We start from the raw sequence: 17,054 nt of genomic DNA on the forward strand, positions 1-17,054 counted from the left end.
CCAAAATGGTTTATCTAAAGAGCTCGTAGAAATAAGAAGAAATTCTAGAGGAAATGAATGACATAATAACAAAAGTGGTTATTATGTAGGAAAGGGAGGGGTAAAATGGAGCAGATAAGGGAAAGGCTGAAAGAAATTTTTCAGTGTGTCTTTTTATAATGCTTCAATTTATGAACTATGAGAAAGTAGTATCTGGTCAAAAATTAGAATATCAAAAATAAAATAAAAACAAAAATTGACGAATTTACTAAATAGAAACAGCATAACAAGTATCATGCAAATATGAGTACAAATGTTTTCATAAATATGGATATTTTAGCAATTATAAATTTACTTAGTGTTATAACTTTATTATATTTGTTTAGTGTTTATCTCTATACTTCATGAGAGCATAGAATTTGTTTTATTTTGAGCCTGATTCACAGTAAGTTCTGAATAAATATTTGTTGAATGAATGCATGGTGGATGAATGAATAAATTTAAGTTATTTGCAATGTTACTTTACTCTTTCTTCTTCTTAACTAGGTACTAATCTGTGGAAATTTTAAGGGAATGAAAATTAAGCCTGGCTCAATGGGAAGCCTTCTCCTACTCTTGATGTTAAGGCTTGTACATCCCTTCCCAGGAAAATATTTAACAACCCAATCTGTTTACCACCTACCCCACTTCTATTCCCTTACATTCCTAGTTTTGGTGATGATTATGTTACTTCTGTGATATCTTAACTTCCATATAAAGATGGAAATGGGTTAGAAATGTTAGTTTGTCTCTTTTTTCTCTCAAAAGCAGTTCTTATGCCAAATAGTTCTAAGCATTTTATAAATATTTATTTCCAGAAGGAACCTATGAGAGACATGGCAATATTGGAACCGTTTTACAGATGACGCCCAGAGATGTTAAAGACTCACCCAAGGTCACATAGCTAGTAGCTGCTAGTGCTGAGATTGAATCCCAAGGAATCTTGTTCCAGTATCCATACTCTTAACTGTGACACACACTGCCCCTTCTGGTTAGGGAGCTCCAGACCTCCTAAAAGGGTCAAGTAGGCCAAAAAAGAGGCTACAGTTTACAATGGTTGCAGCGTTCTCTCTCTCTTCCTAAGCCTGCCTGGCCAGTTCCTGGCTGTCATGTAACCACTGCCATTTTCATCACTTGATCCCTAGGGGGCATCCTATTATCCCATCAGCACACTTTGTACAGGGTTAGACTTGTTCTCGGATCAACCCAGCCAAAGCTAAGTATAGCCAAAGGAACTTACACTAATACATAAAAGAAAACAATAGCAACAAAAACACAAAATGGATGAGTTTACAGAGACCTCAGAATCAATCTTAACTGAGGGTTAGTTGTAGATGAGACTAATGTTTCCCAAGCTTATCTGATCATAAAGAATCACATGGGTACTTGTCAAAAATACAAATTCTCAGGCTCCTTCTCTAGAGAGCCTGATTCAATAAATTTAGGGTGGGATGCTGAAATCTGTGTTTTAAATAACACCTCAGGTAATTCTTATAGTCAGGTAAGTTTGAGAAAGTTTAGATGAGATTGGTTGCTGATCTCACTATTTATGGAATAAACCAGATGCTGGTTCCTTTCCCTCACTTTCACTTCGCTATGGAACCTTGTCTAAAGGTAGGATTGCCTGATGGTTTTGGTCTGGCTCTGCTATTCACTAGCTGAGTATCTTTGGTTAAGCTGTTAAAGTCTGTTTCCTTATTTGTAAAACAGGGACCAGGGTGAACAACTTGTCCCAGTTTGCCTGGGACTTATTTAGTTTTAGCCCTGAAAGTAGTACATCCTGAGGATACACCCCCTGCCTTAGTCACGGGCAAATCAAGATGGTTGGTAACCCTAATAATAACAGAACTGATTTCATAGGCTTCTAGTGAGGATTAATGAGGTAATATTTCTAAAGAGCATAGCAAAGTGCTTGGCACATAATAAAGGTCCAAAAGATAGGCGCTGTTACTATTCACCTCTCCCTGGAATTCCTTTCCTTTGAAAAACTTTTCTAAGAAGAGATGGTAGAGCAGCATTGGTTACATTCTGTAAAAAGACTTAACAATAGTTCATTGGTTAATAGGCTGCCTTAGGTCAGAGAAAGAAATACTGATAATTAAGCATTATCATATCTGCATTACAAGTAATCAAAAATTGGCATTTCACACGTTTTCTCTTGATGACAATTCCCAACATGCACGGCTATCAGAGTCTCACAGGCATAGCTGTACTCACAGCCATCCCAACTGCAATGTACCACCAGTTCCCCACTCATTTAAGCCCAGTGATTTATTGGAGTAACTATCTTTGAATGCAAAAATTGTGTGGCCAAGAGGAACAGTGCATCCCCCATGAGCATCTACACTTTCACTTATTTATCCGAATTTCTTTTTATCATGGTAAAAGACAGATAACTTAAAGTTTACCATTTTTACCATTTATAAGTACACAATTCAGTGGTATTAAATAATACCACATTAAATAATGTTGTGCAGGTGTCACCGCTATCCATCTCCATAATTCTTTTCATATTGTAAAACTGAAACTCTATATCCATTGAACAATGACTCCTCAATTCCTCTTCCCACCTGTCCTTCACAATCACCATTCTACTTTCTGCCTCTATGATTCTGACTACTCTAAGTACTATGTATAAGTGGAATCATACAGCATTTGTCTTTTTGTAACTGGCTTATTACATTTAGCATAATGTCCTCAAAGTTCATCAATGTTGTAGCATGTGTCAGAATTTCCTTTCTTTTAAGGCTGAATAATATTCCATTGTGTATATATATATATATATATATATATACATATACCACATTCTGCTTGTTCATTCATCTATTGATGAGTGCTTGGGTTGCTTCCATATTTTAGCTATTGTGAATAATGCTGTGATGAACATGGGTATACAAATATCTCTTTGAGACCCTGCTTTTGATTCTTTTGAGTATATACCCAGAAGTGGAATTGCTGGATTATATGGTAATTTTATTTTTAATTTTTATTGGAGTACAGTTGATTTACAATGTTGTGTTAGTTTCAGGTGTACAGCAAAGTGAATCATTTATACATATGGTAATTTTATTTTTAAGTTTTTGAGAAACTGCCATACTGTTTTCCACATTTTACATTCCCACCAATAGTGCACAAGGGTTCTAATTCCTCCACATCTTTGCCAACACTTGTTATTTTGGTTTTTTGATAGTAGCCATACTAATAGGCTCATTGTAGTTTTGCTTTGCATTTCCCTCATGCAGCCACCTTCATTTTTAACTCTTTCCCATGGGCTTTTATTATTGGGCCCCTCCCTACCTAGCTAAGAGCATCTTTAGTGACATCTGGGGATGTACTCTAACCAGCTGGATATCAGATTTTTGCAACTTCAAAGATCAAAGCTCATAATTTTCATGTTTAAACATTCTAGGACCCCCTTGAACAATGAGGAATTAGATTCTCCCCAGAGATATAATATTTTATCTATTTTCCCATCTATTGAATAGTAGTCGGTGTTAAGTAATTGGAACTCTTAACATATCTCTTCTTGATACCTGAAACCAAATAATTCTTTAGATGACTGGGTGGGAATTTATACTTTTTTATTTGCAAGAATTTAAAAATAAGTTCTTAACGTTTAGAATGCCTTTCAAGTTTCTCGTTAGGGACATAAGCACTTTTCCTTCTGGAAAGGGCCAGATAAATATCATACCCTTATTTTCCAACAAGCTACATCTCAGGTTTGAAGGGTGTATATAAAAGCAGAGTAGAGTTTTCATATTTAGAAACAGCTAAAAGTAAGAGCAAAATCTGGTATATGAGATGACCAATCAATCTGAGAAATGCTTATTTGGATTTTTAGAAAATGGATTGAACTCCCTGGAGAGATTCCACAGAGAAGTATAATGATGAAAAGTATAGGATCTAGAGTGTGATTGCCGAGATTTGAATTCCAGCTCAATCATGCACTGTGGCACTACATAAACTCTCTGCGCCGCAGTTTCCTCATACAAAATGAGCATAATAATACTCCTAACCAGATATGGCTGTTGTAAGGACTAAAGAAGATAGTACATATAAAGTAGTTAGAGCATTAGCATTTATTATTTAGGATGCTAGCTACTATTAGGTACTTCAGAGAACACGAGAGGATAAAAGAGCAAGGCTTCGGATTACCCACCACTGTCTCAGCCAGAGAACATTCCCCTTTTCCTGCTTACTCATATTGGGCTTCTGAAGTAAGATTTTGTTTGTTTCACAAAGTTTGAAAACCAGTAATGAAATATTTATTTGAAAGGAAAAGACAATTACAATATATTGCTAAATGATAAAAGCAGGTTGCAAAACACTAATATTATAAAGTGATCCTATTTTTTTCTGTCTATATCATCTCAAAGGATATTACCAAAATGTAATTATTTCTGGATGACAGAATTAAAGAAAAATTTTATTCTTCTTTCACATTTTGCTAACCTGCATTTTACAATATATTTTGCAGTAAGAATTTAAATAAATACATTTCTCTTAGGAATTTAAAGTATACTTAAAATTTTTCTGAAGTCTGCATTCTTAAATGGCAAAAAACAAAACAAAACAAAACATGCAAAGCAAAGATTTCAGATGTGGCCTTAAATAAAAATTCCCTTAAATAAATTATTCTGTTTCATTCTAGATTTTAGATGTAAATGGCAATGTTCTACCACCTAGACAAGAAGGAGATATTGGCATTCGAGTTCTACCTAACCGACCATTCGCCTTTTTACACATTATGTGGTAAGAGACTTATTAAATAACATCTCATTTTCTATTTATTTCTCAAAAGTGCTTGGTAACGATCTCTATTTGCCACAAAATACACCTAGGATAGGTATTCAGCCTTTTCTTGAGAGATTCGTTGTCCTGAACAGTAATCCCTCAGACAGGGAACTGAAGAAATACCCAAATGCTTATTAGAGAAGGGCACGCTGGTTCCCCCAGGCTAGATCACTGCTCCAAGCCCGTGAAGGTAAGAGGAAGGGGGCCCTAGAAAGAAGACAGCCCTCTTAATATCATTAATCCTCTCCGCTGTAAATCAGCACCCAATAATTTTCCTGAAATCTGATTAGTGGTTTCCCTTCACGTAAGGAGTGAGAGAGACAGAGAATGGTGCAGTAAGCTTAAGTAATTTTCTTTCTCCCAAGCTCCTTACTGTTTGCAAACATACTTTCATCTCTAATTACAGTATACAAATTAGAGAAAAGTTTACATCAGTATAATCAAAGGCCCAGGTTTTAACTGTCAGTGGATTTTACATAATGTAAAAATACTTCCTTTTTCTTCCTGCTAAACTTACAGAATCAATTCTCTACTTTTGTGTAAAACGAAACCAAATACAAAACAAACACAAAAAACCCCTCTCTGTTGACTCATTTGGTACTTTCTTTTAACTCTGAGTATTGACTTCTCTTTTTTCCTACAAGTGTTTAGATATTAACCAATTAGCAAAAGACTTACTTAGCCTTCTCCTCTGAGCGCCTGCAATATTTATTTTGTGACCAATCTAAGAAAATTCTCAGGATGGCAGCATGCCTAGTCTTTGTAATTACAGTTTACCTTTCTGATTATTGGGCTGGCTCAATGCTAGACTTTCATCCCTATTTCCCATGCTTGCTCCTCTTCACTCTAAGGATTCTCAAAAACACCAAACTTTTCTTTCTCCTTAAATATTTAAAAATCCAACTGAACAGAAGAGTCACATTCAAAATAATATTAATTAATAGTTTTATAGGATAATCCTACAGAAACAGCTTCAACTCTACGAGGCAATTCCTATATCACTGGGGATGGGGCTATATGGATGAGGATGGACATTTCTGGTTTGTTGCAAGAGTGGATGATATCATATTATCCTCCGGGTAATTTTCCTCTGTGGATATGTTTGTGTTAACAGATTGTAGGTATTCTGGAGTTAACCTTTTGCTCACCTTTACAAATTCCTGCATATGTTTTGTTTCCCAGTTACTGAATTGGACCGTTTGAGATAGAAAGTGCCCTGACTGAGCATTCTGCTTGCAGAGTTAGCTGTCGTCAGCAGCCCAGACCCCATCAGAGGAGAGGTAAGAGAACTGATTTGTCTCTTATAGTTTGTTGGCAGTCTAACATACTTCTAAACAGTAGTTCATTGAAACAGAATTATCCAAATGATTCCTTCACTATGTAAGTTAGAGACTCATTACTAAATATGCAAGTCAGATAGAAATATGCTAATCAGAGAGAACTGCTACAGAATGAGACTGAAAATATATACTATAAAGAATCTGAATCCTTTCCATGGAGTGCTGGGGCAAAGACGGTGTGAATGCCAGCAACCTACGCTCACACCAGGATAGGGTGCCAGAAGTCAGATAGAAGGCTCAAGTTTTTACCCAGAAGGTCTGGAAACCAACATGGACCCTGGTGTAGCTGAGGAGGATAGGCTGGCATCAGATATCGGGAGTGGGAGCAAGGTCTGAGACAGGAACTAAGTAACCAGAAGTAGGCTGGCTCGGTCAGTAAGTAGAGGGTTCAGGAAATAAACTATGAATAAGACAGGAGACCTCAAAGCTCACTTCTGTTGGGGCTGATCACGTGGTAGTTTGGGTTTAAAGGTTCCATGCCACTCTTCAGGCCCCCTTTGCCAGGCAGGGTCTCCAATATTCCAGGTAATGAGAGTAGGGAGCAGAGTCAATGATTACTGAAGTTTGTCCCTTTTCTCTGAGCTCCACCAGTAGGGTTTCATGAGTCTATATGTATATCTGAATCACTTTGCTGTACACCTGAAACCAACACAACATTGTAAATCACCTACACTTCAATAAAAAAAATTTTAAAAAGAAAGAGAAGGATTCAAAGCTATAATGTATAGCATGGTTCCATTTTTAAGTATAAATGTATTGGGAAAAAACAGGAATAATTTATACCACTTTGCTGGTTTTCTCTGGAGAATAGCATTAAAAATGATTTTTAATTTCTTAAAAAGAAAGTTTTGAGGATTAAATAAGTTAACATAGGTATATGCCTTATAACAACATCTGGAACGTATTAAGTCATTAAAAATATTAGGTATTGGGGCTTCCCTGGTGGCATAGTGGTTGAGAGTCCGCCTGCCGATGCAAGGGATACGGGTTCGTGCCCCGGTCCGGGAAGATCCCACATGCCGCGGAGCGGCTGGGCCCGTGAGCCATGGCCGCTGGGCCTGCGCGTCCGGAGCCTGTGCTTCGCAACGGGAGAAGCCACAACAGTGAGAGGCCCGCGTACTGCAAAAAAAAAAGGTATTAGTTGCAGTAGTAGAAGTACGAGGTTTTTTTTAACCTAAAATCCATAAGTGGGCTTCAAAGTTTCTCTGAAATTCTGTGCAAAAGAAATTACTACAACTAATACCTAATATTTTTAATGACTTAGTATGTTCCAGGTATTGTTATAAGCCCTATACATATGTTAACTTATTTAATCCTCACAAATTCCTTTTACAGAGAAGGAAATTGAGGCAGAGAGAGGTGTCCTAACTTGCCCGAGATTACACGCAAATTGTGACTTGAACCCAGGTTGTCTGACTTCAGAGTTCATGCTCTTAACCATGTTAGATTGTTCCTTAATAATTTATCATTTTCTGTAATGGTTTATAAAGACTTTTATAAAGATAAGTTAGACTTTACCCAAGGTGTACAAGTCATCAATATGCAAACCAGTATTTAGACACTAGTTCTTAAAATAATTTGCCTTTGAACAATTCACTTATAGCAAGGATAATTTTTTTATTCATAAAAATGTTGATAAGAAATAGAGCAGGCATAAATACAAATAAATTCTATTGAAATGTCAAAAAATGGATAGGATAAAATTATATACATGCATACACACACAACTGCTCCATGGCACATGTAATTTAGAAAATTTCAAGGTGTTTTGGTAAAGATAGAAATAAATAATTGCTCATAAAATGTTGTAAAACTGCACACTGGTAAGCAATGACCAAAATGTGAAAATTTTATAACTGCAAGTCTTCACTTCTCACTAACTAGTTGTCCTGAGTGACTTAGTCTTTCAAATAATCCATTTTTGATCAACTATTTACTCCCAGACCAAGGTAGATAGGTAATGTTGCCAACTTATCTTCAAGCTAGATACATGAATCTGTGAATTCAAAAAGATTTAAGCCTCTTAAGTGCAGAATATTTAATCATAAAATTTACAGGTGACTCTCCCGAACTATGCCCACAAGGCAGCATCATTCCATGGCAAACCCTAGGCTGGTATTCTGGATTTGGTGGTGCATACTAATTGACTCACCTAGAGTTCTGCCTCTAGGGGAGGCAGTAAATGGCAGTGCTGGCAGTGCCCCAGGAGAGAACACTTAGAATTCCAATACACTCTTGAAGGGGACTACACATGAGGAACAGCCTCTGTCTTCTCCAGTAAAGGTCCAAAATTTCTGGGCAGGATTTTCTAAAACATTTCAAGGAAGGGTGAACTTTGGGGAACAGGATTTGTGAGCATGAAGTGATGAAGTCTTCCCTGTCTTCTGCCAATTATAGAGCAAGGACCATCACCACTTTTACTCTTATTACTGAAGGCCAGGTAAATGGGTCAGAGCAATAGCAAAGTGACTGCTGGAATCTTCATAGCCTTGCATCAACAGAAATGTCTATGGAATAAAAGAGTAGACAGTCTCACTCAGTGAACTGTTCCCTTCAATAAGGATATGGCAAACCCATGAGAATACTGTTTATTAGGGCCACACTGAGGGTGGTGACCTATGAGCTAGACTAGATCAGGCTGGGTTGTTATATAAAAGACTGTGCTTAGTGCATTACCAAGTTTCCAAAAGAAAACTTTTTTGAAGGAGATAAAAGATGAGGCAAGAAGTCAAGAGCAGAGATGATCAGAAACAGGTCAGAAGGTAGAGTTTAAGATGTAGTTAGATGGGAAGGTTCAAGTATAGATCATAATCAAAGCAGGGTTTCCAGAAGCTCTTGTATGAGTTACAAAATCTAGGTGTGGGAGTCAACTGGCTGGCTTAAAAGCATAGAGCTGGGATCAGACCGTAACAAACCTTTTGGCCCACCCCATCAGGTATTTAGATTAGATTCCCAAGTTAAGAGAAAGAAAAGACACACTAAAACATAAGAATATACAACTCATCTTCCTGGTGTTCAAATATTTATTTTAGGTAGTAAAGGCTTTTATTGTTCCGAACCCTGATTAGAAGTCAAATGATCAAGAACAACTGAAGAACGAGATTCAGGAGCATGTAAAAAGAACTACAGCACCTTACAAATATCCCAGGAAGGTAGGTATTCTGATTATGAACAATATTTGCTTAGTATTTTGGAAATTTTCAGCTGTTTATTTTTTCCATTTTAATGAACATTCTCCTCAAACATGCTATACCAAATATTCCAAACTAAACTAATGACATGGATAAGAATCAGAATCTTTGAGATTAAAATGAAACCCTTAGGGCTTCCCTGGTGGCACAGTGGTTGAGAACCTGCCTGCCGATGCAGGGGACACGGGTTTGTGCCCCAGTCCGGGAAGATCCCACATGCCGCGGAGCAACTGGGCCCGTGGGCCACAACTACTGAGCCTGCGCTCTACAGCCCACGAGCCACAACTACTGAAGCGTGCGCGCCTAGAGCCCATGCTCCGCAACAAGAGAAGCCACTGCAGTGAGAAGCCCGCACACTGCCGTGAAGAGTAGCCCCCACTTGCCACAACTAGAGAAAGCCTGCGTGCAGCAATGAAGACCCAACACAGCCAAAAAATAAAAAAAAAAAAAATAAAAAAAAAAAAGAAACCCTTAAACTAATTTGTTGGGTCATTTGGCTAACCTGACTTATAGTAAATACAGTAAGTCCCCTATATTCGAACAAGTTCTGTTTGGAGAGCATGTTCATTAAGTCCAGTTTGTTCGTTAAGTCTAACAAAGTTAGCCTAGGTACCCAACTAACAAAATCGGCTATATAGTACTGTACTGTAATAGGTTTATAATACTTTTCACACAAATAATACATAAAAAACAAATACAAAAAATAAAGAAAACATTTTTAATCTTAAGTACAGTACCTTGAAAAGTACAGTAGTACAGTACAAGAGCTGGCACACAGGGGCTGGCATCGAGTGAACAGGCAGGAAGAGTTACTGACTGGAGGAGGGGGAGGAGGTGGGAGATGGTAGAGCTGAAGGATCGTCAGCAATAGGAGACGGAGGGCAAGCTGTGATTTCACTCACGCCTGATGCTGATGGCACAGGTTCGGGTTCCTTGCTGGAACCAGATGCAGGTTCGCATCTTTGAAAGTTCACAAATTGAAGGTTCGTGTGTAGGGGACTTACTGTACTAAATATCAAGAAAAATATCCTCAACAATACCCCTCTCCCTTTTCTGGCTGTTACCAAAAACCCACCCCAATGGGTGTCCTGATTCTTTCACCTAGAGTTCATAATAGAACTTTTATATAATTGACTTTGTCTAAAGATGAAAACTTCTGGGCTAATTTTCTTCCCTTGATATCTACAGGTAGAATTTATTCAAGAGCTGCCAAAGACTATTAGTGGGAAGATAAAAAGAAATGAACTGAGGAAGAAAGAATGGGAAACAATTTAAATTCATTACTTATCATGGTATCTATAAAATAAGGCTCTGTAAAACCACAAGATTATGAAAAGGTGATTTAAAAATGTGACAGTATGCTTATAAACTAATTGATTTAAAATATCTTGTGGTTATAACATCATAGGCTGAATTCTGAAATAAAATATTCAGTAAATTCCTCTGCATTAGTGTCAATGTTCTTATAATTTGGTAATATAAATAGAATACCATCAGCTGCCGAGGAATTTTTAAACATATAGTATAGAAGCGTTTCTGAACCAAATCTCTGACCTGTTGGATTTCAAATCTTAGTTGAATAATTCTTCTGATATGTTGACATACAAATCAGAACCAATTTTCAAGGGTTGTAATAAAACTAAACAAGTTATAAAAGATTTTCGAAAACCTTAAAATATTAGGTTATCATAATTCTCAAAGTACAAAAGTATCTACCTGAAAACAGTCTAGTGATTTTTATTGGTCACAGTTTTATTCAAACAATTAAAAATAGTTTAAAATTTGTTTCAAGGTCTAACTGTAAAAGAAGGATATCATATGTTGTACACCCGAAACCAATATAATATTGCATGGCAATTATAATTCAATAAAAAGAAACAAGGATATCATATACTAGTATTGCTGCTTATTATATTTAATCTAATAAATACAGTTTACCAAGTATTTCATTTGTGGTTCTTAAAAAAAGTCTGATAAATTTCGCATGGGTTAATATGTGAAATATAAATAAAATAGTATAAGATATTATCAGAATACTCATAATGTGTGGGAATTCAAGGGGGCAATCAGGATTCATACATGAACAGAAGACAAATTAGATAACTGGTGAAGGAAATTAGAAGCCTGTGAAATTCTTTTTTCTATTTTCAGTGTGTGTGCGTGAGAATGTGTTGAATAGCCCCAGTGTAGCTTACAGAGCTCAGATACACTATGTCCTCACAACTTGTAGCCCTACACAAATTTTTTTCTCTTTACTGCAGTAAAAGTCAGATTGAGGTAAAAACATAGTTTACATGTAAAAAAAAGTCATTTCCTCATTGAAGGTCTGAGTCTCAATGAATTTTTAGTAGAAAAATCTACATTTCTGTCACAAATATGGCTTGTTTCTGAAGAGTTAAAAGTGAGTCCGCCTGGGGAATGAGACAGAACTATGCTGTTGGCTCTCTCCTTTTGAAGTGTTTGTTCCCATTTGAAATAACCACAACATTTTCTCTTTTCTTGGTACTTCCCAATAGGACAACAATAGAAGACTTTTCCATGGTTCGGTCCATTATTAGAAGCAACAAGTCTCTTAGATCTTCGGCCACACTTGCATAAAGGAGGTGTTATTTTCCCACCCTTCCAAGGATCTTGTACATTAACTGTAGAAGTTAAGATAGAAGGGAGAATCTTCCTGGAAGAACTTCCCCCTGGGGAGCCATTAGATGACGTAGGCTTTTCTTCATGAATAGTGAAGGTCTGTTTTTTTGCTGGTGAGAAAGGTAGGGGACTGGATGGATTCCTCTTAGCACCACCTAAATGAAGAGGATGTTTCCCCAAAACTAAAGGATGAGACATATTGGCATTAACACTGTTGAAGCTACTTGATTTACATTCAGGTAACTTAAAGTCAAAAGCATCTGAACCTGGATCTTTGGCTTCTTTTATATTATAAATAGTAGTATGGGGACTCTTATATACAATAGACTTAGAGGTATCAGATTTTTGAGGAGTTTCTTCTGTGCCTCCAAAGTTTTCTTGACTTAACATTTCAGATTTTTCTAAAACCATTAATCTTTCTCCAGAATTAAATGAAGTGTCTAAGTTTGAGTCACTAATGGGAGGCATACAATATATATTCTGCTCAGGTTGAGATGATGGCAGTAAAGCTACATCCTCCCAATCAGTCAACACAGGTAAACTGTCAAGAGCAGAACTCATTTCCATATCAGAAACATTATTAACAGATGAAATGGTAGTTGAAACAAGTATCAATTCTGAACCAACTGTTGAAGACTCAGAATTGGTATTAAATGCAAGATGTTGGTTTATTTGCTTCTGCATAGGTATATTCAAACTGGAAGACTGTAACTGCCCCAGAGAGGTCCAGGACTCAGTATTAAAAAGAGATAAACAGCTTTTGACATTCTGACGGCCTACATTTACATTGCCCTTTAGTTGTAACTGATCTTGCTGTACCTTTATAGGAAAATTCACACCAACTGACTTCATCTGCACTTTCTCATAGGATTTTATTGCATTTTTAGGCTCCCTACCATATATGCTGGGATCATGAATGTTACTGTTGCAGGCTGATATTTCTTCAACTTGATCCATATTCAAATTTCTGGTGAAAATGTTAGGATTCCTCTTAGTGGGAACCTATGATTTCACAGACAAATCCAACAGCTTTAGACATTCTGCATTCATAATTTCTTTAGTACACATTGTATGACAAAAAAGAAAAATGTCATCATTGATTGATTTACAAATGATAGCATACATGACATCTACATTTCAACTTGCCTATGATTACTTCTGGAGTTTGAAATAACAGAATAAAGAGGTAAGACACTACTAACCTTGTTCAAGGACCTTGTAATTTTCATTAAGCAACCATCCCTGATCATTTTCCAAGCAAGAAGGGCAGTATTCCTAGAATCATCCAACCCTGAGGAAAGAGATATCAAACACTGAATTTAGTGGTACCAGTATAAAGAAATATAGCAAAAAATACCACCACTTGAGCAGACATTGGAACATACTGTTGGTTTTCTGATCATCTACTAATTTTAATCATGAAAAATGGTCTTGTAGAGAGCTGTGGCAGCCTTACCAATGAAAGATTTCCCACATATACAGAGGAGGAGGTGAAATTTTGTTAGACAGTTTGAAAATATATGACCGAGTCCTGTCCCCACTGTCCTGGGAGTGCACGGAGAGTGGCTGCCCATAGGAGACCTACAAGCAGATGCCAGGCCCAGCCCCTGCTGTCCCAGGAGTGCGTGGATAGCCCTCACCCCTAGGAAATCCACAAGAAGCCACCAAACCTGCCCCTGCTGTCCTGGGAATGTGTGGAGACCACCTGCCCATACAAGACCCGAGAGCAGGCGCCAAGCCCTGCCCCCACTGTCTCGGGAGTGTGTGAATAGCAGTCACCCATAGGAGACCACGAGCAGGTATTCATCACTGGTACTAGCCTGTAACTTTCTTTTTTTGTGGTATCTTTGTCTGGTTTTGGTATCAGAGTGATGGTGGCCTCATAGAATGAGTTTGGGAGTTTTCCTTCCTCTGCAATTTTTTGGAACAGTTTCAGAAGGACAGGTGTTAGCTCTTCTCTAAACGTGTGATAGAATTTACCTGTGAAGCCATCTAGTCCTGGACTTTTGTTTGTTGGGAGTTTTTTAATCACAGTTTCAATTTCATTACTTGTGATTGGTCTGTTCATATTTTCTATTTCTTCCTGGTTCAGTCTTGGGAAGTTGTACCTTCCTAAGAATTTGGCCATTTCTTACAGGCTGTCCATTTTATCGGCATACAGTTGCTAGTCTCTTATGATCCTTTGTATTTCTGTGGTGTCAGTTCTCCTTTTTCATTTCTAATTTTATTGATTTGAGTCCTCTCCCTTTTTTTCTTGATGAATCTGGCTAAACGTTTATCAATTTTGTCTATCTTCTCAGAGAACTAGGGCACGAACCCACGTCCCCCGCATCGGCAGGCGGACTCTCAACCACTGCGCCACCAGGGAAGCCCAGAGAACTAGCTTTTAGTTTCACTGATCTTTGCTAGTGTTTTCTTCGTCTCTATTTCACTTATTTCTGCTCTGATCTTACGATTTCTTTCCTTCTACTAAGTTTAGGTTTTGTTTGTTCTTCTTTCTCCAGTTGCTTTAGGTTCCTGAGCTAAGACTCTATTGCTATAAACTTCCCTCTTAGAACTGCTTTTGCTGCATTCCATAGGCTTTGGATCATTGTGCTTTTGTTTTCATTTGTCTCTGGTATCATTCTTTAACACCATACACAAAAATAAACTCAAAATAGATTAAAGACCTAAATGTGAGACTGGACACTATCAAACTGTTAGAGGAAAACATAGGCAGAACGCTCTTTGACATAAATTGCAGCAATATCTTTTTTGATCTGTCTCCCAGAATGATGGAAATAAAAACAAAAGTAAACAAATGGGACCTAATTAAACTCAAAAGCTTTTACATAGCAAAGGAAACCATAAATGAATCGAAAAGACAACCCACAGATTAGGAGAAGATATTTGCCAACGATGTGACTGAGAAGGGATTAGTCTCCAAAATTTACAAACAGCTCATGTGGCTTAATATCAGCAAAACAAACAACCCAATCAAAAAAGGGGCAGAAGACCTAATTAGACATTTCCCCAAAGGAAACATACAGATGGCTAAGAGGCATATGAAAAGATGTTCAATAGAGAAATGTAAATCAAAACTACGATGAGATATCACCTCACACCAGTTAGAATGGCTATCATCAAAAAATCCATAAATAATAAATGCTGGAGAGGGTGTGGAGAGAAGGGAACCCTCCTACACTGCTGGTGGGAATGTAAATTGGTGCAGCCACTGTGGAAAACAGTATGGAGGTTCCTTAAAAACCTAAAAATAGAGCTACCATATGATCGTGAAATCCCACTCCTGGCAGGTATCTGGAGAAAAACATGGTCTGAAAGGATACATGCACCCCAATGTTCAGCGTTGTTTCCAAAACATGGAAGCAACCTAAATGTCCATTGACAGAAGAATGGATAAAGAAGATGTGGTACAAATATAGAATGGAATATTACTCAGCCATTAAAAGAATGAAATAATGCCATTTGCAGCAACATAGATGGACCTAGAGATTGTCATACTGAGTGAAGTAAGTCAGACAGAGAAAGTAAATATCAAATATCACTTATATGCGGAATCTAAAAAAAATGATACAAATGAACTTATTTATAAAACAGAAACAGACTCACAGACTTAGAGAACAAACTTATGATTGGCAGGGGTGAGTGGGGAGAGGGATAGTTAGGGAGTTTGGAATTGACATGTACACACTGCTACATTTAAAAAGGATAACCAACAAGGACCTACTGCATAGCACAGGGAACTCTGCTCAATATTATGTAACAACCTAAATGGGAAAAGGATATGAAAGAGAATAGACACATGTATATGTATAACTGAATCACTTTGCTGTACACCTGAAACTAACACAACATTGTTAATCAGCTATACGCCAATATAAAATAAAAAGTTAAAAAAATACCCTATAGGATCATCTCAATAGATGCAGAAAAAGCTTTTGACAAAATTCAACATCCATTTATAATAAAAGCTCTCCAGAAAGTGGGAATAGAGGGAAATTACCTCAACATAATAAAGGCCATATATGACAAACTCAAAGCTAACATCATTCTCAATGGTGAAAAGCTGAAAGCGTTCCCTCTAAGATCAGGAACAAGGCAAGGCTGTTCACTCTCGCCACTTCTATTCAACATAGTTTTGGAAGTCCTAGCCACAGCAATCAGAGAAGAAAAATAAATAAAAGGAATCCAAAATGGAAAAGAAGAAGTAAAACTGACACTGTTTGCAGATGATGTGATACTATGCATAGAAAATTCTAAAGATGCTACCAGAAAACTACTAGAGCTCATCGATGAATTTGGTAAAGATGCAGGATACAAAATTAATGCACAGAAATCTCTTGCATTCCTATACACTAACAACAAAAGATCAGAAAGAGAAATTAAGGAAACAATCCCATTTACCATTGCATCAAAAAGAATAAAATACCTAGGAATAAACCTACCCAAGGAGACAAAAGACCTGTACTCAGAAAACTATAAGATACTGATAAAGGAAATCAAAGACGACACAAACAGATGGAAAGATATACTGTATTCTTGGATTGGAAGAATCAATATTGTCAAAATGACTATATTACCCAAAGCAAGCTACAGTTTCAATGCAATCCCTACCAAATTATCAATGGCATTTTTCACAGAATTAGAACAAAAATTTTAATTTGTATGGAAACACAAAAGACCCTGAATAGCCAAAGCAATCTTGAGAAAGAAAAAGGGAGCTGGAGGAATCAAGCTCCCTGACTTCAGACTATACTACAAAGCTACAGTAATCAAAACAGTATTACACTGGCACAAAAGCAGATATATAGATCAATGGAACAGGATAGAAAGCCCAGAAATAAATTCACGCATCTATGGTCAATTAATCTATGACAAAGGAGGCAAGAATATACAATGGGGAAAAGACAGTCTCTTCAATAAGTGGTGCTGGGAAAACTGGACAGCTACATGTAAAAGAATGAAATTAGAACACTCTCTAACACCGTATACAAAAATAAACTCAAAATGGATCAAAGATCTAAATGCAAGACTGGATACTATAAAACAGAGGAAAACCTAGGCAGAACAC

The 17,054-nt window shown here is 37.1% G+C and overlaps 1 protein-coding gene and 1 pseudogene across 17 annotated transcripts in view; one reads left to right on the forward strand and one right to left on the reverse strand.

The window, feature by feature from the left end:
* The window catches only part of LOC112064823 (acyl-coenzyme A synthetase ACSM1, mitochondrial-like), a 162,455-nt pseudogene extending 151,826 nt beyond the window's left edge, over nt 1-10,629 (forward strand).
* The window catches only part of ERI2 (ERI1 exoribonuclease family member 2), a 37,358-nt gene that overhangs the window by 12,356 nt on the left and 7,948 nt on the right, over nt 1-17,054 (reverse strand). For 2 of the 17 annotated variants that reach the window (XR_003682802.2, XR_003682803.2), the window contains exons 8-10: nt 13,186-13,274; nt 12,880-12,985; nt 909-1,029 (exon numbers count right to left, since the gene is read on the reverse strand). Coding sequence is in view for 12 of the 17 variants with exons in the window: in XM_028498519.2 (XP_028354320.1) it covers nt 11,651-12,985; nt 13,186-13,274 (1,424 nt within the window). In the remaining 5 variants the exon portion in view is untranslated. Of the gene's footprint in view, nt 1-393; nt 1,030-6,122; nt 6,792-7,196; nt 7,272-7,790; nt 8,660-11,158; nt 12,986-13,185; nt 13,275-17,054 lie in introns of those variants that run through there. The other 15 variants (XM_007119949.4, XM_028498520.2, XM_028498525.2 and 12 more) reach the window with 13 other exon arrangements.

The sequence above is a fragment of the Physeter macrocephalus genome, chromosome 14, assembly GCF_002837175.3.
Source record: "Physeter macrocephalus isolate SW-GA chromosome 14, ASM283717v5, whole genome shotgun sequence".
In the NCBI taxonomy this organism is placed as follows: domain Eukaryota; kingdom Metazoa; phylum Chordata; class Mammalia; order Artiodactyla; family Physeteridae; genus Physeter; species Physeter macrocephalus.